This window comes from Ceratina calcarata, unplaced genomic scaffold (genome assembly GCF_001652005.2).
Source record: "Ceratina calcarata isolate Rehan_Ccalc_2016 unplaced genomic scaffold, ASM165200v1 scaffold449.2, whole genome shotgun sequence".
NCBI classification, from domain to species: Eukaryota; Metazoa; Arthropoda; class Insecta; order Hymenoptera; family Apidae; genus Ceratina; species Ceratina calcarata.
The window spans coordinates 23103-49002 of NW_017168819.1; the positions used below are offsets into that span (position 1 = coordinate 23103).

The 25900-nt window shown below is 45.3% G+C and overlaps 1 protein-coding gene across 2 annotated transcripts in view; it reads left to right on the top strand.

The window, feature by feature from the left end:
• Syn1 (Syntrophin-like 1) overlaps positions 1-25900 on the top strand; it is a 215633-nt gene that overhangs the window by 3482 nt on the left and 186251 nt on the right. For both annotated transcript variants that reach the window (XM_018028422.2, XM_026815431.1), the window contains exon 2: positions 3651-4242. In XM_018028422.2, coding sequence (XP_017883911.1) covers positions 3651-4242 — 592 coding nt within the window. The remainder of the gene's footprint in view (positions 1-3650; positions 4243-25900) is intronic.

Below are 25900 nucleotides of genomic sequence, written 5' to 3' on the forward strand. Positions count from 1 at the left end.
ATCGATACGTAACGCGAATCGTGGATGCTAGGAGAGCCGGGAGTCTTAGGATGATCGACGGGAATTCCAGGCGATAATGGCACGTAATTAAGAATCGCGGTTATCCCATCCATGGCGAGTTCCAGATACCGTGGTCATCCAGAAACATCCGAAGTGACTGATCGAAGCGGAAAATCTGTTGGTTTTAAGGGAAGCAGGCATATTGAAAAGTGCAATAAAGAACGCAATGAATTGATTTTCAATTTTTCTCAGTACTCTGTCTTAAGCTGCCAGACTCGAATTGAACTAAACGGTTCTAGTTTTATGCCTCATGCTCGAGAGATTCTTTTCCCTACAGCCGTATCACTATTTTGTCTGTGCCATGGAAATGTGTTTATTTCTGTAAAATTCGTTCTGGAAAGCATGATCTCATAGGTTTGGACTTTCTCTATAAGTTTAGGATACCTCATTCACAAACTTCCTGAGAATACGAATAAGGAAAATTTATAAAAAGATTATCATTGATTTTGTATGTATATCTATAAATTCGATTTCTGAATTAATAATATTGCAACTCTTCCATGCTGATGACTGCAATAATTTTTTATGCTTCATCGATTGCGCACTAGTAGGAATTTTTGATGTTTCAACAAAATGTTTTTTTAATGCAGCGATTATAGTAGTTAACAACTGTTTTGTAGCATTTTAAATATTGGACTCTGGAGCTTTATATATTATTTTTACGTCATGCAAACTTTTCGCTAGAGCTGGCATTTTTTGTCTTGTTTTGTAATAAATGGTCGTGAAGTTACAATTTTGAAGTTACTATAGATATCTGGAAACGTGTAATAATTTCGTTGTACCTACGTCGTCGGTGATATGTATGCATACATACATATGTATAGAACGCGTACACGTTCTGATACCGAGTGTCGAGAGTAATGGCGGTACCACGTCCTGCCGTCGATTCATTTTTACCCAATTTCACGCACCGGTACACCGCGACCCACCCCTTAGTTGCGCACGCCCACCCCTTTCGAAATCGCCTCCGCTCTCTATTCTCCTTCACGCCGGGTTCTGCTCCTATCTCCGTTTCTTTTCATCCTGCGCGGCGGTTTCAAACCCCGACGAAAACCGCGTTTTCTCTCTTAATTTTCGTCGCGCGAGAGCGCACCCTGTTTTCGACGTTGCGGTTTATTTCCGTGGTCCACCCCCGCCATGTACGTGTAATGCGTTTTTCAATCACGCACCACCGGATCCGACATTCCTCTCCCCCGATAGAAATTTACTCGTTTCGCGGCCAACTCCCGCACGCATGAACGTGCCCCTTTTTTTTTTTGTTGTTGGTTAAACCGAACGCAAACGTCCGCATTTTAATGTACTTTGCGTAAATTCATTTTCGCCGCGATACCGTTTTGTCCATCGCTCGATTATCGCCGTCCTGTTTTTCACCTCCACGTTTCCATCAACCGTTTCTTGTCGCGTCTTTTTGCAGTGCGCCAATCAGTTGCTCAACGATTATCGATTGCTCTCCAAATGATAATGATATAACGATTAGACAGTTTTAAGATGAACCTGCGGTTTTTGCATCAACCTTTAGAAGGCGTTCTTCTATGAATTCTTCTCATTTTTAAGCAAGTTTTTATAAAAGCTTAGGAGAACCAATAAACTTAATTAATCTGTGTAGCCAGTATTGAGAAAGGAAAGCGGTTGTAAGTCTAAAAATAAGCTTGCCTAAAGCAGTTTTGATAGCAGTGACTATGGGAAAGAATCTGCAGGGGTCCGATTGGCTATGTGAAAATGCATGGAATTTAGATGGATTTCATAGTCTCGTTATCGTCACGGGTTATTCGATTCGGGCCCCGCCGACGTGTCGTAATGAGATTTAGTTGCAGAGGCCGCGATATATCCCTTGCTTGGGTTGCGATTGTAGCAAGTAACGTTGCGTAAAGCGCGGCAGAGGTAATTAATAATTTTACATTAATTATGCAACGCTACGGCTCAACGTTCTAATTAACGTCGCGCGCCGCGAACAAACATGGCCCCTGTTTTTCTATGCGTTTCATCGAAATTCAGAAAACGCGATCCGGCTAATTGCGCGATTCATCTGAGCCAGTACCGACATTTTCTTTCCAGACACACCGGAATCTCGTGCGCCGGCGAGTCTTTTGTTAATACCGCGTGTACGTAACCCAATGCCACTGACGAATGATCCAATTTCACCGGTTACAGTCGCGAAATAATTTATGCGTCGCGAACCTGACGAAAAATTCCGCTCGGTTAAATATGACCACTATTGCAATCTCCAGGGATCCGCGCTATAACGCTTTTACAAAAATAGACTACGAGTACGGAAGGATTTTTTTCGTGGGAGGAGAGGACATCTTGTGCGAAGCTTCTATCTCTACACACTGGAATGCACGTGGAACCATTTGAATGGAGAGGAAATAAAGAGTGAATCAGCCAAAAAGTTCATTGAGTGGAAAAGGCAGGGAGGGAAAGATGGGAGGATAAAACGTGAAAATTGTAGACGAAATAGAGATATTCCTGTGTCCTTGATGACAGAGCAGCGACGGGACTTTTAATTAATTAAAAGTGAGCAGCAGCTGTCGTAAGCGGCGCGCGCGAGGCTGCTCCCAATTTTCATGCAATTATACCCGCTGTCCGCAGTTTTGTAGCGCATTTTGCGTGACTAACGGATAAACGGTATTGTTGTCCAGGGAAAATGGATTGATGGAGATAACAGACGGGCATAGCGAGAGAAAGAGAGGGTAGCCATAGAAAGGGGCAAAGATAGCTCGGCCATGTCAACCGCCGGCCAGTACCAATTATTTTCAAATTACGAATTTCACCATGGCGTAGTACAATTGATTTATCCACGTCATCGAGTACAGACGACGCAATTGATCCGTGTCATTCCGTGAAGCGCGGCGCGTCATTTTTTTACGCTTGCTTCGATACCCTAGACCGAACTTGCGAGCTTTTCAATAATTCACGAGATTTCGACGTGATTGTACATTTGATTGCGAAAAATGTTCATTCTTTCCTTTTTAAAGTTGATTCCGAAATGAGGTAGCTCGCTTACTTTTTTAATCTCATTTAGTGGATTTCTTTGATCGCCTCTCTGAAAAGATCTCGTAACACCTGATGGAATCTGTTATGGGCAAGGTACGATCAAAGGGAACACGATTCTGTGCTTTGTGTAAGCGTTCAAATATCGTGGAAAATGTGTCGCTCGTATTCGCGGAAACTCGTATACAGAGAGATTGGATCTACTAGCATGGACAGAATACTTTAAACGAACGGGATGTTAATGAAACGAGGTGCAAGACGCGACGGGCATAGTCTCGCGACCTCGATTTCACGAAAAATAGCCGCGTTACTGGTAGTATGTGCGGCAACCCGTTCCGTACTAGCTGATCGATCGAATCTATGCCACGGTTTCAACCTTTCTGGTTTATGTACCAACCTGCTAAATATGGATGCGACGAACGCGCTAAACGATTTATTTAATCTGTTGATATTTTCGCAACGTAAACAGCTGATCGTGTACGTTGTTAAACAAATTTATTTTGGAGCCATTAGAACTCACGTTCGGACGTTAATCCGGGAACTTTATCGTTTATAACTAACTGATTAACGATGACGGTGGATTTTCTGTGTGGTTCCAGCGTGCGGTCTGCGAGGAAATCGAAATGGTCGAGCTGTGCGGCAGCGGACAACCGACTTCAGCCATGGGAGTAATGGGAATCGGTACGGTCGTGCCCGCGGCTACGTCGTCTTCGTCGTCATCGACGACGACCACTGCGGCCTCTTCATCGACGTCCGGACGCGCCGGGGTGCTCGAGACCCAAGTTCGCGGCCAGTGGTATCGCGTGTTCGTTTCCTTGGAGGACGATTACTTGAGCATCTCGTTGGACGAGAGCTGCGAGAACAACGCGTTGAACAACGGTAACATAAACAACAACAACGTCGAGAGTTTGAACGATCCCGACGTGCCGGACTCCGTCGCGAATCAGAAACGTATCGTGCGCGTGGTAAAGAGCGACAACAACGGCCTCGGTATCTCGATCAAGGGCGGCAAGGAGAACAAAATGCCGATCCTGATCTCGAAGATATTCAAAGGGATGGCGGCCGACGCGACGGAACAGTTGTACGTGGGCGACGCGATTCTTGCTGTGAACGGGGAGGATCTGCGCGAGGCGACCCACGACGAGGCGGTGAAGGCGCTCAAGAGGGCCGGCAAGGTCGTCGAGCTGGAAGGTGAGTCAATTACCAAACGTTTTACACGTACATTGTTTGCATGACTCACTGTAGAAATGACGACCAGTATAATCTGTTACTTAAAGATCTTAAGATAAGTTGGAAGTTTTCTAACATTTATTAATGCAATGTTATTCGAATATGTGTTCGCTAAATCAAATATGTATATTCGGTATCATTAAGTGTTACGATGTGAAAAAGATGTGCGAAGTTGATGCATTAGTCGATGATGACGAAGGAAACAGGTTGAAGCAAATTGGTCTCGCGATTATACATACATAGTTAGGTAACGCCGTCGGTTAGGTGGGAAGATGTACTTAGATTTCTAAATGTCACGTAACGGATTTCTCTCCTCGTAAAAGATTTCTTGTTCTTTCGTTTAGATTCTAAAGTTTCGAAGGATTCATCAGTATTTGACACGGATTCCTTCTGACGAGAATACCGATCTCGTAACTGAATTCGACAGACGAATTAATCTGGTAACATCAACGGTTCCTGCGTTCTCTTTGAAAGCTAATTCGTGGATAATTAATAGCTAACCCGCGTTAGCGAAATCAGGGTGCCCGGCACTCTAGGCTGTGCTGCTTGACTCGCAGAGAATTTTGATCCGTGGAAACGGGAGCGTAAACGCAAACGTAAACGCAAACGCAGATTCGTTTAGCTCCGCGTTCGCGTTGAATCGGTGAAATGCTCGTCCAGAAGTAGAAGTAGCTAGGCCAGGAGCCGCGTCGCCTAACGAGGGGTTGGAGGACATTAATGAGGTTTTCGTTCCAATTAGCCCCGAGTGACGCGACGCACTAAGTTTGAACGTGGAAATCTCCGCCAAATTCCCTATTGCACGTTTTAATATCGAATCCCCTGTCTTTGCGCGAAATTCGAGCATTCGCAAAGTCACAATCGGCACAGCTTTGCCTCGCGAGAATATAAACACAAAGGAAAATTCAAAGGGAAAGAGACCGTGCACGGAAAGGAGCTTTTAGCTGGATTAATGTACCATCTTGGAGGATATTTTTTTCGCCGGGGGTTTCAGATATATCGAGGAAAGGTAGACAATTCCTTTCTCGGTTTTCGGTTTCGACCCGGAAATCAGCGTGACTTTGCAGTTTCCGCGCGAGTTCCCGCGCTTCGGTACACACCGCCTCCAGACGTGTACTATTATCAAAAAGTGCGAGGCTGAAAGAAGCAGCGCGCGGGGTGAAAGGTCGGCGAGAAAACGTGTACCGTGCTGCCTGGAGCGTTAAATGGCGCCTCCCATTCCATCCTCCTCTCACGGTCGTGTCTCTTCTACCTCCGCGTTTCGTCTCTCACTTTCTAGCTTTCACCCGGTGGCCCTCACCTCCTCTTTCTTCCTCTCACCACCCTTTCTTTCCGCGCTTTTATTTCGCTTCCTTTGTGACCGGCTATCGTTTGTTTCTCATACGAATCTTGTACGAACGACACAAACCCCGGCCGGTGAAGCGCGACTCTCGTTGCACACGTTCCTGTCCGCCTGCACTTTGCATTTAACGTTCTCCGGTCGATGCACGACACGCGTACATCGCTACGCGTCCTAGTCGTGCATGCATGCGAGTCAACGATACTCACCCGGGTACACGTACACGCCGAACACGAATGCCCGCACACGTAAACGACTCGTGTGCGACAATGTTTCATTGCTGCGGGGCTTTCAGGCCGGGCAACTCCGCCGCGATTCTGTGCACGTGAACGCACCTGTACCGTTATTTTCTCCCACGTTCCGAAAAGCTCGCGCAACCAAAAATTCGACCATGGAACGGCTCGTTATTGAGCCATTTCGGTTCCCGTCCGTTTGCCGAAATCCGTTCTCGGACCGGTGAAACCCGCCGCCCGTGAATGACCGGCCGCGACAGCTCGTTGCGCTTCGAATAATCGCGCGTGCGGTTTTCACGGAAAACTGCCGTCCCTTCGCCTTTAACCCTTTTCGGTATACCGCGTTATATTCCCTCTTTTCATTGATTCATTTGAATCCCTTTCACTGGAAAGGTCGAAGGCCACGCAAGTTGGGTTTTTCAATGTCTTACACTTGGCGAAGAGAGATTCCAAGCTGATCGCACGCAAAGTAATATTCTGCTCTTAGATATCTTGTAAATTTTGAAGTGTCAAACGACAAAATCTCCCAGGTGACGCTTTTAAAAGGTATATACCGTGCGAGTACGTGCTCCTTTCCCTCGGTTTTGCCCCTCGACCGGTGACATCTCGCTGCCCGACAGGTTTTCTTTTATTCAGACGCTTTCGGTACGATTTCTCGCGGCACGTAGGGCACACGCCGCGTTGCGCCGCGTCGTCTAGCACGTGCGACAACCCCTCGTCGTCCTCTTTCGTTTTCCGCTTTCGGCCGCTCGTTCGCCTTCCTCTTGTTCTCTCTTATCTCGGCCGGCTGCCAGTTTCACCAGTGGGTGATGCGCGGAATGCGATACTCTGCACTTTACGTCCGCGCGGACGTGAGATGCAAAAGCGGCGGCGGCGTGGGCGGCCGAGCAAGAGGACTGGAAGAGACACGCAGCGGGAAACGTAGTCAATAACACGGGGACACCGACAGAGGAGGATGGAACGGAACGTGGGAGCGGGAGAGTGGATTACTGGTTGACCCCGCACCGGATTCATCGGGGCGACGGAGGGGACGAAGACGATAGAGGCAGGGAGAAGGCTTTGGAATACATTATCCTAGGATTTTCATCGAGACTCGTTCAGTGTCGGTCACGAAGACCTACCTGCGTTTCCGTTTAAGAGGCAGATTCTGGCAAAAACTTTCAGTTTCGCGGAATAAAATTGCAGTCGAGGAGCCGCTCGCCGCCGCTGGCTTCTCCTCAGAAACTTTCCGAAAGGCTCTCGGAATCGAATGGAAGTTAGTCTGGCTGATAAACGAAGTCGAATTTATTGCCTCGCCGCTTTCGAGATTTACCCTGATTTATTGTATCGTCCCCCTTCTTCGAAACCCTCTTTTTTCTATCCCTCTACTACTTTTTCTTTCTCGACTTCTTTCGACCGTGCATGAATGTTCGGTCCGCGAGGCGTGTCGAACGGTTCGCTTCGGAAAGATTGATTCGATCCTGATTTCGGTACAAGTTACCAAGGCCTCCATCTATTTTATATACAGAGAAATTAGAAAAAGTTTCCAATTCCTTGACCGTTTCCCTTCGTTGTACACGTAAAGCTTAGGATATGTTTTAAAACGTACAATTAACTGCGAGTGAATTAAGTGTCAACCGACGAGTAACTTCTGATGATTATTAATTTCGAATAGTTGCCAGATTTTGTGATGGACACTCGGAAATGCAAAACTTATGAACAGAAATGTACTTAGAGTGTCTGCATATTATTTTGGCTCCGTAATTCAATTTGCTCGAATCCTCGGCCTCGATCGTCGAGGTATTCATTACGGCAGGGGAAAAATTTGTGGCGCGAATAGCTTCCCTGCAATACGGACAGGACTTCGCGTGACTTTTCCTCGCTGTTATCTATTCGGTCGCAATCAGAACGTCGGATCTGCAGAATTTCGTCCGTGAAATATCGCGTGGCCTTGATTATGGATCGTCCGGCAGGGGCACACAAGATTTCCTACGTATCCTTTCGTCCGGATATTTGTTACCCGGCTTCCCCGTCCACGCGATCGTTGGGCAATAATTTCAACCTGCACGCGTGCTACTTATATTACCGGATTAGGTTGCCCGGCCGATTGTTCGTACGCCTACGATTTACGTAAGAGTACCTGTTAGTTGTTCTCCGGGTGATACATACTTAGCAGTCTACGTATTACGTGATTTGACGAGCTACCGACCTTTGTCAGCCTTCGAACAATGCGACCGTTGTGCAATCATTATTGTTCGAAGAAAAAACGGAACTGCATCTACTTCCATCATTATTATTTTTAACAATACCGAGAAACATCTCTTGAAATTCTATTCTGTTGCAATTATATCGTTCATTATTCAGTTATACGGGATCCCATACTTCGGTACGCGATCCCTGTATCGATTGTCAAGCGATAATAAACGCTTAGCTGAAGATCGTAGAGGACCAGTTTTGCTCGAATTTTAAACAGACTTGCTGTCCCGTAGACATAATGTTAGGCGAGCGAGTGAAATGTATGAAACGTCTGCGGTACCGCGTCCGCCGTATCTATTTGTAATTGGAACGCGTAATTTTAGTGGAGCATTGTTCCACCGCGTCGGGTTGCATGACGGATGACGTGCGACATCGCGTCGAGGAAATTGCGTCTTAAATCCTGCAGCACGGAATTCCTTTCGTTGCGAACGTCAGACGCGGCCCACCTCCTTCGTCTTCTTCTCGGTCCTCCGTTCGCTTCTGCCGTCAGTCTCTTCCTCCTTTCCATTATCTTAATCGCCTCAGTTTATGAGCCTGCTCGGTTTCGTTGAAAAAGACTTTCACCCCTTGACGATGTTCCACGGCTGAAAGCGTCGCGTTGAATGCAATCGAGTCACGCCTTCGCTCGATTTAAACCCGCTAACTATTCGCGATGTTCCTAAGTACACGCGTCTGCGCGAAATTCTAGAGTACCATACCGCAATGAATGAAATTAGTACAGAGTCCCGAGCAAGGTGTGATTACGTGCAATTTTCGACTTCAAGACGTGGCGTTATCGCTGATAATAAACGCTAATTATAAAAATAGTCGTGATTTTAAACGAAAACCTTCTCAATCGTTATGGTAATGAATTACTAAGGTACAGCCGTTGATGGATGATACGTATGGCCACGCAAATCTGTTTTGCGACGAAACAGTGGGGAGTGCGACTGGTAATAAGCCAAAGGGAGGTCGAGAACGTGCTCGGGCGCGTGTATGTATACGCCGCTGATTAGTGAAATTCGAATAATTGCGCGATGCTGGAGGCCAATTAACAGGTGACGGAAATTAGCCAGCCTCGTTTTATAGCCTCATCACGATAATTAGCTCGACTCTTTGCCGCCGCGCTCCGTAAACCGCTGCATACCGTTCAACACCCCGTGTTCCTCGTTTCATCGGTCTACGAAAGAAACCAGTTTAGCGGGAGGTTCTTAACGCGATACGTACTAGCCAGTTGCACCATTTTATGAGCCGAGAGTGTTATGAACGATGAAAAGGCTGCTGCAATTTTCACTCAATGACCCAAACTTTTTACTTCTCTCAAACCGTAATTCATTATCTCGCTTGTACTTACAGAAGTTTATAATGTGAACCACTTGGACTTGTTGAAACACAAACGGGGAAAGATGGATAGGTATTTTACGCTTGTCTTTTTTGTTTATTTTATTATTGCTTTACTGAGAAATTGTACATTAAACAAGATACCAGTTAATCAAATAGCGTTTGCACTCGTATGTCTGGCTACATTATAAGTTGCGTTTCTCTACAGTCGAGAAGCTTTGATCTGTGGTCTTAGAGGGGACTCGACTCGTTTCCCGTGTAGTAATTTCGAGGTGGACCGAACTTATACCCGGTACGAGTCAAATTCTCCTTTTACTCTGTCGGAATTACAGTTCCCCGCGATGAATAAAAACTGATTCGAGATTAAAGGGCAGGGAACGCGTTTGATTCTAGCAAGTGGCTCAGTGAGCCACACGGTTATTTGATGGAATATTAGAAACATCTTTAGAACGTTGTCTTTGGATTTGTGAAAAAAATTGTGCGCAGTCTTATGAATTGTTTCTAAATATTTTCTGGTAAAAGCTGGCGTAGAAAGAGTTTCTTTTTTAGAGCTTAAGAATGGATGTAAATCAAAATGTAGACATATATTTTCACATATTGGTTTTTTATCCCTTCTGACTCAAATTCAACCCTGACTCTTGCCACATAAAATACCCTGTACATAGCGGCAGTGTTTCGCGTGCCTTTCATTTCGTTCTTTACGGTACTTCGTCATGATTTACGGGGTATCCGCATGAGGAGCGACACCGCGCGTTCTACGTCTCTTGCCTCTTGCCTGTTACCCCGTCGCGGCATCCCTTTCCCCTTGCGGCCCTTGGAGCTCATCACCATCCCCTGCTCTTTTCGCGAGCGTGTCCCGCTTGTAATTTTCTCGTTGGCAGTCGAGCAAGAAACGAAGTGCAGACTGACTGAGACACTACTTAAAGACAGGCAGAAGGAGGTTTATAAATTAGATAGAATTGCGTGCTGAAATTTTATTATTGATTTACAAGATTCAAAGGATCTCCGTCCGTACGTAATGTGTAATTTGACTAGTTCTAGTCGGAATTCGAGATTGAAATAGTGTACGTACTCTCTCCCTACGGTTCGTTTGTACTGGGAGAAATTGTTAATCAACCGCTTACTCAAACGTGCGTTTCCTTTGAACGTGGAATCAACGGCCCTTAATCAACTCTCAACTTTTAAGCGGTCAAAGTGAAGTCAAAGCGTCTTAAACTGTTCTTTAATTGGAGATTTAACTCTTATCGTTTGTTAAAGTTCTGTCGAAGTTATGCCCGTAACTTCGTTAAGGGTTCGTGTAGATTGCGCCCGTGAAATATTTAGTGCACAAGCGTTTCGTGTCTACGCGATAAGTCTAGACCTGCCTTATCGTCAATTTCCTCTCTCGTGACCCGTTCGAATCGAATCGTTGTCTCCTCGAGAAAAAGGGTTGACTCATTTGGTGAGTTAAAAACAACTGGAAGAAATGAGTCACGACGAAGGCGTCTTATCGAGATACGTTTCTTACTCAACTACCCCCTAACGCTCTGTTTCTTCTTTCTGTTTGTTTAAGTAAAAACGCACGGTCGAGGATTTGAGCGATGTTATATGCACCGACCATGCTCATTTCGCGTTTTCACCTCGCGGTTTGTTTATACCTCAATTTGCGTTTTCTTTGACGTTGCCGTCGCTGTTATTTTTCACCTTGTTTCCATTATTTCACTCCCACCCTTGTAACTCCAGCTTTCGTTTCTTTGGCTCTCGAGCCACGGTCTCCTGCGGTCGTGACCGTAAAATTTCGAGACCAAGCATGCCGTTCTACCTACTCCCGATGCTTTCCAACAATGTACCGCGTCCTCCTCGCCTTTTACCCATAACGTAGGGTTCTTGCTCGGCGGGCCACGCGATTGTGGACACCCCCGGGGTGAACCTCGTGGGATTTAATAAACGACACGTACCGCACGAATGAAAATAACAGGAAAAAGCCTGGGTTGGCGGTGGCGAGGGCCAGCAAAGTATTTCTCTGGACGCGACAATTTGTCTCGTAGACCGCGATCTTTAGAGTACCACGCACGTAAATATACAAGGCGAAGCGAACGAATAAGCGAAACTACATTTTCCCTACTTTATTCACCACTTATTAACGATTGACCAAATTCTCTTTGAATCGTGTATAGTATACAATTATGCTATCTTGATTGCTGCGTTTGCTTTCTCAAGTCTGGGGCGTATTTCATTGAACACACTGTTTTGTTTTTCAATATTGACAGTATGCGACTTACATCGTTTCGCTTTATAACCACGGAAACGCGAATAACAACGGGGTTTCGTAAGTCGTTCGTCGTTTCTCGGGCGGCCTCTTGTCACGATACGTGATATATAGCCGGAGATCTTCTATCTCCGTATTGTAATACACGCGCCGCGCCTCTTCCAGCCTTCTTCCGATCGTGGCTTCACGTGCCAGCCCTCGTAAAACTTCCGAAATTCACTCGACGTATAATAACGCGAGCGTGATAATACTTAGCAGCGTGGAAGAACGGTTTGCCATTTTCTCCCTCTCCACCCTCTTTCCTTCATCGTTCGTGAAGAACAGGTTACCGACACGGAGATCATTATCTTGCATTCTAGCCACCAAACCGTTTGGATTGAATTTGAATATTGGGACACATCGTTCGTTATTTTTAATTCTTGTTCTCTGCCGTTACTTAACGTGTGCCGGTGATTAATCTCTTTTATATTGTACAACACACGGGGGAGTGAAAAATTAAATGTGAGGACGGCATTCGCAGGGGAGTTATACCGAGCCTGATTAATTACGTACTTTGCATTTCGTTCTACATTAATCACCAAATCAATAGGCTGTAACGATGCGAATGATCACGTTGATGTCCGCGTCTCGATTGCCAATATAATTATCATATCCCTTTATGATACTAATTAATGGACCGTGATGCCATATCGTTTATGAATTCGAGTCGAGCGTTCCTCTGTTATTTTCGAGCGCATCGTCCAAGTAATTGATTGGTTGGTTGAGCGATTTTGCGCGTGTCTTGGATACCCCTATCCTATAAATACATCGTAATCACGATTATGCATCAGTCATAAATCAATTATGAATAATCGTGTACAATATAGTCAATTATGAGTAACGTACAAGAATTCTGTTTGCTATTTATAATAGTTGTCCTAGAAATGAATACACAGCCATTAAATAAGTCATAATAGACTAAAGATGTAGAGGATTTTATTTAAAAACGATTACCGAGAATATATATTCGGTTTTTTTTACCTGTGTTATCGAGTGCCAATGAGAGTTGGCGCCAGAGCTTATCGCGGGATAGTATCGGAGCGTTGTTACCGGTGGAACTGCGGAAGATGGAACGATAGGAAAGAGAAAGTAGAAGGGTTGAGCAGAAATTTCGCGGAGTTATTGCTTATCGGTTAGAGTGCTCGGTGCGAATAAAGGGACCGTAATGGCAATAAAGGCACCACCGATAGAATCGCGTGCCAACGAACATTCCACTTTTTATTCCACGTGACATCTCCAGAGCCAACAACCACTCGAGCGTGGTTCCTAATGGACACGTACGAAACTGTTTCACCATTTCCATTTAACGATTCCGAACGCGTATCGGAATCGATACGAGATCGATCGCAGTCATTATGCTGACGTGATTGCGGTTAGACGCTGTTTAGAGGGTTTACTCGCCTAGCGGGATGCTATGATCTCTCTACACGATATTGTACGCAGTGTAAATGCTATTAAATTGTTTCACTCGGAGTTTGGAGTAAGTTCCGTTGTATCCGTTCATCTGGTCGGAATTCGTGTTTACGAAGTAGACCCAAGAGAAACAACATCAAGCTTGCTTTCCGAATATATAATCGCGGCGCAACTTGTTACAGTAATTTTAATCCCCCCGCGCGTTTTGTTCGCGGTAACAGCGAAAGTTTTATCAAAATCGACGCTGGACGCTTGTCAGATGGGCTCTCATTAGACCTCGCCAGTTTCACATTTTGCTCTATGTAGCCTTTGGCCAAACCGTGCAAACTTCCTGCTCCAATTGCATGAATATTCGCGGTACAACCAAGGTGTCCGATCAATCATCCCTTACAGAGAGAGAGACGAACGGGGAGGGAGGGAGAGAGAGGGCGAGAGAGACAGTCAATTCGCCAGGATTTATATTATTCGAATAAAGCAGATCGACTGTAAATTCACTAGCCATTACACACGATCATCATTCACTGATATAGCGGGCTGCATGCATACAACTATATCGTTCGCTTTCCGTTGCGCTGACTTGAATCGATTAGATGATTATCGATAGTTCGAACCGTGGTACATGCATTCGGTATTAACAGATTTCAATGTACCATGTTAATTCGTTATTTTATTATCGGGTACATCATCCCCGTTCATAAATCTTAGAACACGTGGCGAAATATATTGCCAAATGTGATGTTGCAACAACATATTTACAATAAAATGGATGATTCATTACATGAATGCTCATGTTCAATGAACGTTTTATAATTTTTCAATTGAAGCAGCTTCCCGAGTGCTCAGGAATTTTTCGAGACTTGCGAACGGTGTATGATACTCCGTTCAATTATTATACGGCCGGCGAAATCGTTCAGTCTCGCGTCTCCCGTACTTTGTAATACGAACGAATATCAAAGAGGGAGGAGGCTGCTTGGGGTTCTGCTTTTAGTTCGAGTCGTCGTGCACATTCGCATGGAAAAATCAGCCGGGTGCGCGTTGATTTCTCCGGTGGCGGCCGATGTATTTTCGATATTTTATCTGGAGGCTCGCAGGACGGTGGCAAAGGATGGGCTGACATTGTCGGCCGAGGCTGCCTCCGGGGAATAAATTGGAACCGTCTTCGGTGTCGCGTCATGCCATTTATTGTCATTTGTTCGATACCAACAACCCCTGTTTGCCTTGCCGCGTACCTCCATGCCATCCATTGTCGATTGCTTTCGAATCTCCGCGCGGAATACGCCGATCGTTCGTTTAATGGTCGCCTCTCTCGCTCATGGAGAGCCCTAGCTCTTCTTTTTTTTTTTTTCCACCCTCCCTGTTCTCTCCCTCGGCAAACGATCGGACGACCGTGGACGCTTTTTAATGAATTTTTTCTTTATTTTCCTGGGGAATCCCGCGAACGCGTCGTCCTTCTTTTTCGTACGTCGATTAAAACGTTCGTATCGGGCCTCTCGGAGCCTCTTTGAGTCGGACGCGACTCGCCTCCATCACTGGCGGACACAAAGAAACGATGATAACGATCTAGCTTTTGTTAGAAACTTACGAAGGAAACATGTGCCCGATCTCAGTCGGCACCCGACCGCCTCGTATCGTTTTAATGAAAAAGGAGAACGAGCTCGGTTCTCGAGCTCGAATTGACGCGTCCTTTCGCGGAAGAGGAATGAGGAAAAAGGAGAAAGAGAGAAAGCGTGTCTCGCATTCTTCCAGACAATGAAACGAAAGAAGATCAGGAGCAAGAAATGTCTTTCAGCGTCGTTTAATGGACGAGACACCGTCGTCGTTCGGCTCGGTTGGCTCGCAAAAAGACGCGTCCTTATTTCCCCGTTGGTCGATTCTTTCCCTCGAACGCGTCTCGCCAAACGGCAAACATCCATCGTCTAATCGCGACCCACCACCGCAAAACACCATCGCGTAGCGATAGGGGTTTATGAATATTAAACCGACTTTTCACGGTCCGATGAATATTGATACCGATCGGTAACCGCATAAATATCCGAAAAATGATTTGTGTCGAGCAACCCTCCCCGTTACAGTATAAACCTCCGCTCTCGTGTTATTCGGCATCTCAAATTGTTTCTGCCTCTCCCTGATACTCTTAGCGCATGAATATCCTTCAATAATCGCGGGAGAACCGCGCTATAACCCCGGGACCGACCCTAACTATACTCATCCTACCCTTCGAGTAAAGTTTAATGGAGTCTGTCTGCGATATTTAGTGGCGAACAATCTGGGAAACGATGCACCGGTCGCTGGTAGATACGTAGCCGTTGGGTGTGCACCTTAGAATTTACATGAAGAACGTTCTCACGGTGCGTTCTCGCTCTTCTTTGTTACAGAAGAGAATGAATTCAGGTTGTCCATAGAATGAGGCAAACGTAATCAAGCTTTTCCCTAGATGCAACTTATATTTTAACCCTAAACTTCGCTGTACATTAGTCTTTCTTCTTTTTCTTCGAAATCCCGAGAGCAAGAGATAGCGCCGACGATTATACGAATCGGGGAAAAATTAAAGCATCCCCGAAGAGAGCCGAGAAATGGGAGAACGGCGAAGGAAACTGCGGGGGTGAAAATGAGGTGTGTCTGGTTCCTCGTCGGCGGACAAAGCGCGACTCATTCACCGCGCGGATTACTATTCCCAAGCGCGATTGCTTGGCTCCGTTCATGTATCCTCTCTCGCTCTCTCGCGTTCTCTAACGGATATTCTTCTCTCACGGGTTCATTGCTTCCAGTTATCTTCGCTCGTCTTCAGCCTCCATCCCCCCGCTTCCCCGTTATCGTTCCTTCGGTCGCAATTCTTGATCTCCCGAAGTCGACCGGGGAAAAATAGAACTCGATCATGTCGATCCCCCATGGAAATTCGGGCTCGGCTAACGGCGGCCACGAATCACGCTCTCAATCCTTCGTCAGTACTCTACTTCGTTAATTAAATGCATCAATAAAAAATAATTTTAATCACATACATTCTTCACATTGGTTTATGAAAATACCTTAACATATACATAGATCCATGTTCATAGATGTTCTATTTTTTTAAGGATGTATAGGCTATACATATACTTAAACAATGCTGGCATGTTGAATTNGAAATTGTAGATCTCGTCGTCCTCTACAAGAAAGGTTCTATGCAATTTTCTCGTAGGACCAGCAGTTTAGGAGTTATTGAAGAAAAACGAAATTTTTTTTAAAAAGTTCGCCGTTTCGACGGTGGAATGGTCGGATTTTGTCAACATCAATAAAATGCCAAATAATCATATGTAACTCATTAAATATCGAAATTAGAAGAAGAATGCACTATTTTCATAGGAAATGCGTTTTTCTAAGGTACATAAACTTTTGGTATTGACTATATAGCCAATACATCCTTAAGACCTCGTGGCTGCTTTTCAGTTTTTACTGCCAAGTGTTGTAACTGGGAAAATGTGTTCGATTCCAAAGTATGCATGGTTAGCCTAATTTAAAGCTTAGAACACTCGATGTTGTCTATTCGAGGAAGGGCATGTCTCGTCCCTTTGTCGTTAGAGAAAATTCTCAGGTTGGTCAAAGGAAGCAGGAGACACGCTTCTGTTGGGCGATTTCTGGAATTAGAGCAGCCTAAGGGTCTAAGCTCATAACGTGGCGCAGATAGAACCGGTCGCGCTCTGTTGCTTTCCTTTGCCTGAAAGGAGGGAGAGAGAGAGAGAGACGAGACAGGGGTGAGACCTAGGTCCGGCCGGACCATTGTTTCTGAGCCGCTGCTAATTTCCGTTTCCGTTGCTCTATGACTTCCGTGCATCGCACGCTACACCCGTTCCCTGTAGTCTGTGCTCGATTGTTATTGATGTCGCTCCTCCGGGGATCAAAGCGATGTTTGACGCGTCGCTTGTCCACGATCGATGAACTCAAAGCGGCTTAACGCTGTTTGGAGACACTGACTGATGCGACAGTTTGTTTCTTATTTATTACTATTGCCTTCTCGTACGCTAGTGAGAATCGATTAGGTTTACGTAGCCGATAACAGTAAGAATAATTTTTCTTCTTTAGACAATACGGTTATGCAAAAGGTGAAGTTGTACTTTGACTTGTAGTGCTCGTTAAACATGATTATTATCGTTCTCTTATAACATATTTATGAGTCACTTAGCGAACGATTCGAGCAATCCGCTTCTCCTGCATGTATCGAATAGAATATTTACAATAATCGCACATAGGTACGTACTACCTCGCATGGTACGGATTGATTAATTTGAAATGGGCTATCGCGAAGTGGGACAAAAAGATCTCGTTCATTCCGAACGCAACATGTCAACCGAAATTACCAAGTATGATTCTTGCTCCTGGCGAATGTGGTTCACTGAAATATGTATGAAAGCATAAGCGTTTGACGTTAGACCGGAGCAACGGTCGATGCGTGTGTGTCCAGCCGTTCTTCAACCTGTATATTCCTCTTCCCCGAGTTATTATTCAAAGCAAATCACAGCCACGGCTCGGAGGATTAAAGCTTCCTTCTACATGCACGAAAGCCCGGAACAAGGAGACGATACCGAATTCCTAAGCCTCTTCATCACAAACCTCTCCGAGGTGGCCCACCTCTTTCGTGTAGCACTAGCTTGCACCAGGCTTCCGTTGTCTCGATCATTATCAGGAATTTCACGATCGTTTTCTAATAGCCGGTGGGGCTATTTATATTTAATATTAAGCAGCGCTTACTACTCTCGGGAACAAGACCATTGATCATCGATAAATGAGTTTTTGAAAATGTAAAGCTTGTAGTTTTAGTGTATGAATACGTGGTCACGGACAGATATACGTATAGGCTTATCAGTGTATGGACGTCTGTATCTCGTTTTGTGAAAAAACGAGCGGAGTCTAGACATCTAGAAACGTGTTAATATTTTTATAAGCACTGTGCATCAGATTGCTTGCAAAGAATTTTATGTACGGTACTATCGACTCAACGAATCATGAGCGTGAATGGTTACGAATCTCGATGAAGGTAGTCTCCTCGGGCGATCTGACCCTCATTTATTCGTCAGAGAGAGAGACTGTGAAACAGTATCGTGATTTGTGCAAACGAATGCAAGTAGCACGATGGACCAGCTGTGACAGAGAGTGAAAATTGCTGTCCTGGGGGCGGGAGTAGGTCTCGCGTCCTTTTTCCCCACCCTCACGCTTTGATGTCTTTGTCTGTCCGTTTCCCTCTGCCTCTTTCTATCATCCGACTCTGTCCTCCTCGCGCAAGTTACGAGGTATCCAGGAAAAGGTGAAACGGAAGGTCCTCGGTGATGTTTATGAATGAGCGGTCTTGCGATTGTGCGCTGTCCAATTGGCTCTCCCGAAAGTGTTCGAAACGCTGCCTCGTCCTCTCTTTCCGGTCTTCCTGGGAAATAGCGATCAACCGGCAAGGATGTTGACGCTGAACGTATACTCTTCAGGAGGAACATGTTCCCATCGAAACGTTTAATTGCAGTTCCGTTCTAATATCTTAATATGTATGCCGGGAAAAAGAGAAGCTATTACCATTTTCGAGAATTAAATAAATAAGCAAGTAAATAACAAATGTAAAGCAAGCTAAAATTCTGTACCAGTCACAGAAGTTCATATGAAAGATTAATTTCCGTCTTGATTGTTAAATAACGAACCAATTTACTCGGTTATTATTGCTCGAAGACGCAGTTAATTGGAAAATGGATTTCTCGAGGCTTGTTACGCGAGTCGATTATTAAACGCGCGGTTTAGGAGACATCGCACGTCGGGGATGCTGCGTATACAATTAATAATGCACGTAAACAGTGTCGATAGACCGGGAAACTGACAAAGACTCGTCTCCGTCTCTCTTCTCTCGTCTCTGGAATATTATGCAGCCGTCAGTGCACACCAGATGATAGATATACATCCGAGTGTTGCACAGGAACATGCAGGGTTCGCTATACTTATAGACGAGCCGAGCCTATACCTATATACGCGCGTGCGGTCTCTGTTCTCTGCAGAATCTGTACAACGAACACAATGGTATTGTGTACGGACCACTATGAGTTATTACCCCTTCAGTCTCTCCCTTCTTGTCTTCGTGTACGTGTATGTGTGTGTGTGTGCGCGAGCTTCGCCCTTCACAGCCGCTCCCTTCGCAGACATAATTCAACACTGTGAACAACGCAGACCTTCACCTTTTTACTCGCGCCTGTCTGATGGTGTTTCATTACGTCCCTTTTATCTATAGTTCCCGGCTACTTGTCGCCAAACGAGCTACCCCTTTCTCTTTGCCTAGAAACTTTGCGAACTTCCCTTCGGCGATCATAAGTCCCGGACGAAATTTCGGCTACCTTTGACTACCGGCTATATTAATTTCGGCTCGTCAAATTTCACGGAAGGATTTATAAAATTGTCACTGGCTACCGGTTGTCGAAATTTCACAGGCAAATCGGGAATAACGATCCGTTCTGTTTAGTTTCTGTTTGCACGACGAAATAGTTATCGTCCAACAGGCGTTCATAAACACTTTCAACGATCACGAGCTTCCTCTCCTCCGGTCTTCCCAGCTAGCTGAGAGACTCGCGTCTTTCTGATTTATCTTCGCTGGAGAACAAACAATCAGGCGAGCTGCTTGACGAGCTCATCGCGCTCCACGACGTCTCAGACGAAATCGGACGTAAGTATCGACGTCGTTTCGCGAGTTTACTCTTCCCGTTGGGAGCTTCGTAAATATTGTTCGTCGTTTTCAAATTCGAGAGACGTCGTTCATGCCAAACGGACCAAAAAATAGCACCGTTCAATAGTAGCTCTCCTGAGGACCTTAAACATTTTACGATACAATTAGCAGACAATTTCTTTAAATGAATTTTGTATTTTGAATGAAATATATCATGAGAAGAGCTCTAAGGAAATAAATTTATGCTGTGTTGTAAACATCTTCTGTCTTCTCTTAAGAAAACATCTTTTCGTCAAAGGGACTTCCTGCTTTGTTCAGAGTACAATGAACCTCGGAATCACAGTCAACAAAACACACCGGGTCGTACGCATTTTGAGCGGGATCACGCCAGCTTAATTAAGCCGATCCGGATTAGTGTGCGAACGGTACTCGGTCACCGGTGCGGCTCTCGGTTGTGGGTGTGTCGGTGAGCCGGAAATCGATCGGTGTCTTTGCCCGTCGTACACCTATTTTCGTTTTAACGGGTCGACGTGTAACGTTGACACATGCATAACGTTTGCTTTGAACGGAATATCGTAGAATTTAATTATAAACAAACTACTACATGCAAAGACAATAAGGAAAGTATTGATTATTAATCAATGATGTGCAAATCCAAACCGATTTGTACAAATGAAGTTGCACAAAACAGAAGTTTATATAAATACATTTTTGTTACGTGCTACGACAGAAAATAATGCATTGACCTCCTACATTATCTAATTGTGGAAACTCGAACCGATTGATAAAAATGCACCGCGCCTCGCGGCGTGTTGGCCCGCTTCACGCGTGCCGCGTTTCCTCGGTTCGTTAAGCTATCGATCGAGTTATGCGCGCGTCCGGTTATGCACGCGTTCCGAAACGGTTCCACGAGATTGATCGAGCCTGGCCCGATTTAGAGTGTTCTGGCTTTTCCAGTCGTTTCCTGTGTTTAGCGAGTTCCCAGTGTTTCTGGGACGCTCGGCCGGCTCTCCCTCGTTCCCCGCGCAGAATCCGAAACACGGCATCGCGTCGTCGTGCAAACGCTGTCAAACTCGAATCGCGTCCCGGTTAATCGTACACGCCCGATTGTCCCGTCCGTGGGAACGGTTCTTCTTTCGCTAGGTAGCGTGGTGTTACGTAATTGATACAAATGGCAGGGCGTAATGTCAGGATTATTGGCCTGGGAAGATTTATCGGTTTCCATACCAGCTACCAGGCGACGCTTATATTTTTTCCTCTTCCGTTGGGAGAAATCTCATAGTGCGTCTCGGCATTCTCTATTTTATTCAAAGCTTCGGAAACGATTATCGACAGCTTTGTGTTCTCTATATAGCGCGGTCTCTCGGTGAGAATTTAGATTCCGGCGACTCTTGTCAAGATACACATTCATATTTTAGAATGTATTGTGAAATAAATACCCGAATTAGACGTTTTGAGAATATAAATAAACTAATGAAAATTTTTAACACATCAATCTTTGGAATTCTCTAATCATGAGTGAAATTTGGTTTATATTCTCTCGTACGAAGTATTATTAAAACTATTCATGACTCAATACTGACTATATAACTTATTTAATTCTTTAATGGAATCAAGTACAATTTTATCTCTGTAATTTAGAATATTTATCAGGCTTCATGAATAGGAGTGTATCTCGTAGTGCAGATGTCGTACCCGAAATTGTAGCTCGTTTCTTCAAACGCGATCGTATTCCTCTGACCACGTACAGCTTCGAAATCTTGCGGCGACCGTTCTCACGAATCGTTGTTATTGCTACGCGAATGGGAGATCACGATCCTCGCGTTCGGCTCCTTTACGACCGATACGAAATTAACGAGAAGCGTACGTGACGTCGTCTCGCGTTCGGCCCCCCGCCCACTCCTCCCCCCTCCCCCAGACTGCTGACTCGCATCCGGGAAGATTTGCCTATTTACGTGGAAAATTCATTTTCCCACGGACGGAGAACAACGGATATTGCGACGTCGAATCCCGGTAAGAACCGTGTATCGATCATCCTCGAAATGGAAGAGGTGTCTGTCGCTATGCAACCGCGCATACAGCTTCTATCTCTTCCTAGGACGAATGGAGAAATAATAGGATTTAATGCAATATCAGTTTCTAATAAAAAATATACGGTAAAAGGTTTATTCGTGCTTTTTATGACGATGCATTGAAACGCGGCGGATGGCCGCTATAACGCTTTCTTCTAAGCTCGTCGCTTTTCTGTGTTTCTATTCCAACTCTTCATTCTATCATCTTATTTTATTTCCTGTTTCTTAGTATTCACGTTTGTTCTCGTAGACTTATGTATGTACGTTCGCCGGCCAGACTCGCGTGATCCACTCGTCTGTTTCTCTAACATATTCAGTTTTTTCTTCATTTCTATGTTGTTCATATTTGTTTCCTAGGTTTCGTCCAGACTTTAGCCTCTGCCGCCCAGGGCCTTGAGGACCTTTTCACTTTTTATTACTCTTTTCCGGTGACTTTGAACTGCGCACTTTCGTTTTCCCTTGTTTTCGTTGATTCTCTCGCTTCTGATTCTATCCTTTTTCATTTTAGTCTTTATGATGCAGTGGACACTTCGCCAGTCTTGACCGTGCCGAGCTAGGATGCACATACGACTGTGTCTCTAATTAAAATAATTATAAAAACAATACCCGTGTAAAAACTGGAGTTATTAGGATCATGCCTTCATCCACTGCAGGAAATCTCAATGATAATTATATTTATAGGTTTGACTACTTCAAAATTCATTGTACTCCGTGGAGTTTTGATTTATCTGTCTATTCAGTCTTGCCCTTTGCGAAACCTTTTCGGTCTCTGCCTCTTTGATCGCTCCAGAGTGGTAGCTGTGTACGTTTTCCTTTTTAACTCGCTTGGAAAGAGCAACGTTAATGCAACTTTTATATGAAACGAGATTCGTAGACGGCGGATTTTTTACGCAAAATAGAAGATTTTATTGAAAAATGTGTAAAATCTGTAATCTAGGTGATGAGGAGATGAAATTAAATTTTGAGAAACGAAGGATTTGTCATAATTGAGAAAGCCTCATAGGTGGAAAAAAGTTTAAAGTCGGCTGTGGTACCTCCAATCCGTTTCGCGTCCCATAAACACGTCCCAGATAGCAGAGAGAGGGTTCGAAAGAGATTGCACCGGTGCGCCGGGGTGAATACGAGCGAAATGGGACGCTGTAAAGTTTCCCAACGAGAATGTCTAGATATACGTTTAATTTCGCGAGACAATGGCCAAGGCCTGAAGATTATGAATTCAGTTGTCCGGGGCGCGGCGCTCGGGGGGAAAAAATATTTTGTGTGTCAGGGCTGGGGGCGATTGTAAAGCGATACGCCACGCTCCGTTTGTAGTGGCTTCCCATTGTTGCTCGCGTTCCGGTATTGCTCGGATGGATGGCGGAGAGAAAACGGGCCAGAGACACAGAGGGGAGAGACAAAAAGGTAGAGGAGAAAAGCACCGAGCTCAGCATTGAATGCTGCTTTAAAGTAACTTGCCGTTTATTCCATCTGAGAATGGCCCTTGGCTCCCGTCCCTTCGCCATCGATTTCCTCTTATCGCTGCGAAGAATATTGCTCTCTAATTAAGTGACCCCGACAGTTAATAGACTCCGTGTCTCGCGGTGTTCTTCTTTATCTTTGTCTGGCCGCGTTTCCAGCCTCTTTCATCGACCTCGTTTCCCCCACATTCGACATCGTTGCTCAGAATGGAAAATTTAGGGAGCAGGGATACTCTTTATCGGTTTTCTCTAGAAATTTAAAGGACGAGGTACATCGTGCATCGGTTCCCTGGTTCCACCGAGGTTAGCGAGATCAGATCGCGAAGTCTCTGGCTCGGGCCACATCCGATAATACGCGTAGGTCGCGCACTCTAGACATCCACGCCTTCTCCTCATCGTCGTTCCGCGTCACCGTTTGAACTTTACGATTGCTCCCTCGATGAATTTTAATGAACACGTCGTCTACTATAATTCCGAGCAGTCGTGCCGTGTGGGTCGGGCAACAGCTTGACCCCTCATTGAAAAAGAGCGAGACGAGCTGTCGCCTGGTACTCGTCGTAATACCGTTTTATCGGCAAAGACTGGAGCGATCATCGTCCTACGTCTAAAGGCGTAAATTTCGCCAGTGTTCTCGCGCTTTGCGTTCAATTTGTGGCGCGACAAGTCTTCGTGACACTAGATAGTTACGAGTCCGTATACAGACCGTTTATCGGGCCGTTTTACCGTCGGCTGAACTTTATGATCTCATTCCGAGTGTCGTCGCGGTGCTCGATATTCGCGTCTACTTCGTGCATTTCATTTCGCCGGAGTTCACGGATTCCATTCTGCTTCTCTCTCGCTGCGCGCCTTAGAAAATCTTAGATTGCAATCTGATTGTATGGACCGTTTCCGCCCAATTTCCACGAATTACAACGCGCCCGAAACAACGGGCACCCTCAGGCGGCGTACCCCGTTCAGAGAAAGTGTCAGCTGCAAACGTTAAGACGCTTTCCGAGGCAGGAATTCGCTACTTTTGCCCCAAACCACTTTCCAACAATCGCGTGCGTCGCACTTAAGCCCACGAAGCGTATTTCCGTATACCGCGATGCACATACGTAAGTAGTGGTATGTATATATCGGCGTACGTGTGACAATATCTTCCTGGAAGATAGCGGCTGTCTCCCACGAGAGTTATCTCGAGTATCCCGTTTCGAAAGGGTGAGGGCGAAGGCGGTGGGTGACTTGTTCGAATGGAAGCCGCGAAGATAAAAGTTCGCAGAGTTGATCGACTCGGTCTGTGAGACAACGACCGTAGAGGGGTGGCAAGGAGGAAGCGAGAGCTGACCGTACGTTAAAACTCCCTCGGGTCGACCCTCGCCACCCTACTCCAAACGTTTTCTCTCCCTCTGTGCGACCAACCCCGTTCGTAGCATCCCCGCGGCAAAAGTTACACCATTACGCGATAAAGCTTGACGGGGGGCGGGACGGCGGGTTTAGAAAAGCGGAAAGACCGGTCGCGCCTCTTTCCACAATTCTCCGACGCTAAGTCTCGCTTTTCCTTGGTATTCTTGTCGAACTTCCAACGGACATTGCTTCCTCGAATTCTCGCCGCGTTTCGCCTTCAGACCGATCTTTCGAGCGTTGATCGAAAAGTATATCAATGGGATATTAGGTGTACAAATTAATTCATAGACTTTTTTCCATATTTATTTGTACATATAATACATGGTTTGAAACAGGAGGAGACGTCCACATCCCTGATCTCAAGTAAAATCTCGACGGTTCAAAAGAAGCTTCCAAAGTGCCTTCGAGCCACGAAAGTCGTAAAATAAAAAATTCATTCGGAGCTGCTGATGCGTGCGGGCGTCGAGACTGGAGCTTGCATTAATGCTGACATTCGTCTGTATTTCACGTTTGGAAAAATTTCATCACCTCGCTTTCGTAGCCGTTTCCATGGTGGCAAAGCGCGAAAGAATTTATCGCGTTCCATTTCCAATTTTCTCTTTACATGGGAGAGTGCGTTCCTTTCTCGCGAAACGAAATTAAGAGCTATCCAACGCGCTGCATCCTTTCTGTTCGAGTTTTATTTATTGAACGCTTTCTCGACTTCTTTGCATTTTCTCCACTAAGTTTTTTTGTAACATAACAATGGGCACTGTTACTCTAATTAAAGGTGCCGTATACAAGATTCACGTTTATCGAGTTAATTTAAAAAGTATATTGAAATGCGTATTACACATTTTATGTTTCACACATTTTCGTGTATTGTCTATACTTTCTGCACGTAAAGTTTTCTTCTTATAAAATCTACAGTTCAATGATTTAGCGATGTTGCTAAGTTAGGCGAACCGTTCAGAGGTTGGTTCAATAGAATCGCGTAGGACTGAAACTATTTCCGAATAGCCGGTCGATGAGGCCGATCCCTTAGCACCAACTTATGGATATATAATACAAGTTCTTACGAGTTTCGAGAGCCGTTGTACACACCGGCGTGGCACGTGTAGGATACTGTGTGTGGTGTTCTCCGGAGGGTGTGCCAGGAAGAAGGTGGTGGTGGTGGATGCGGTAGGACGCTGCGGGTAGGAAAGCACAATGAACCATGGAATGGTGACGCTTTAATGGT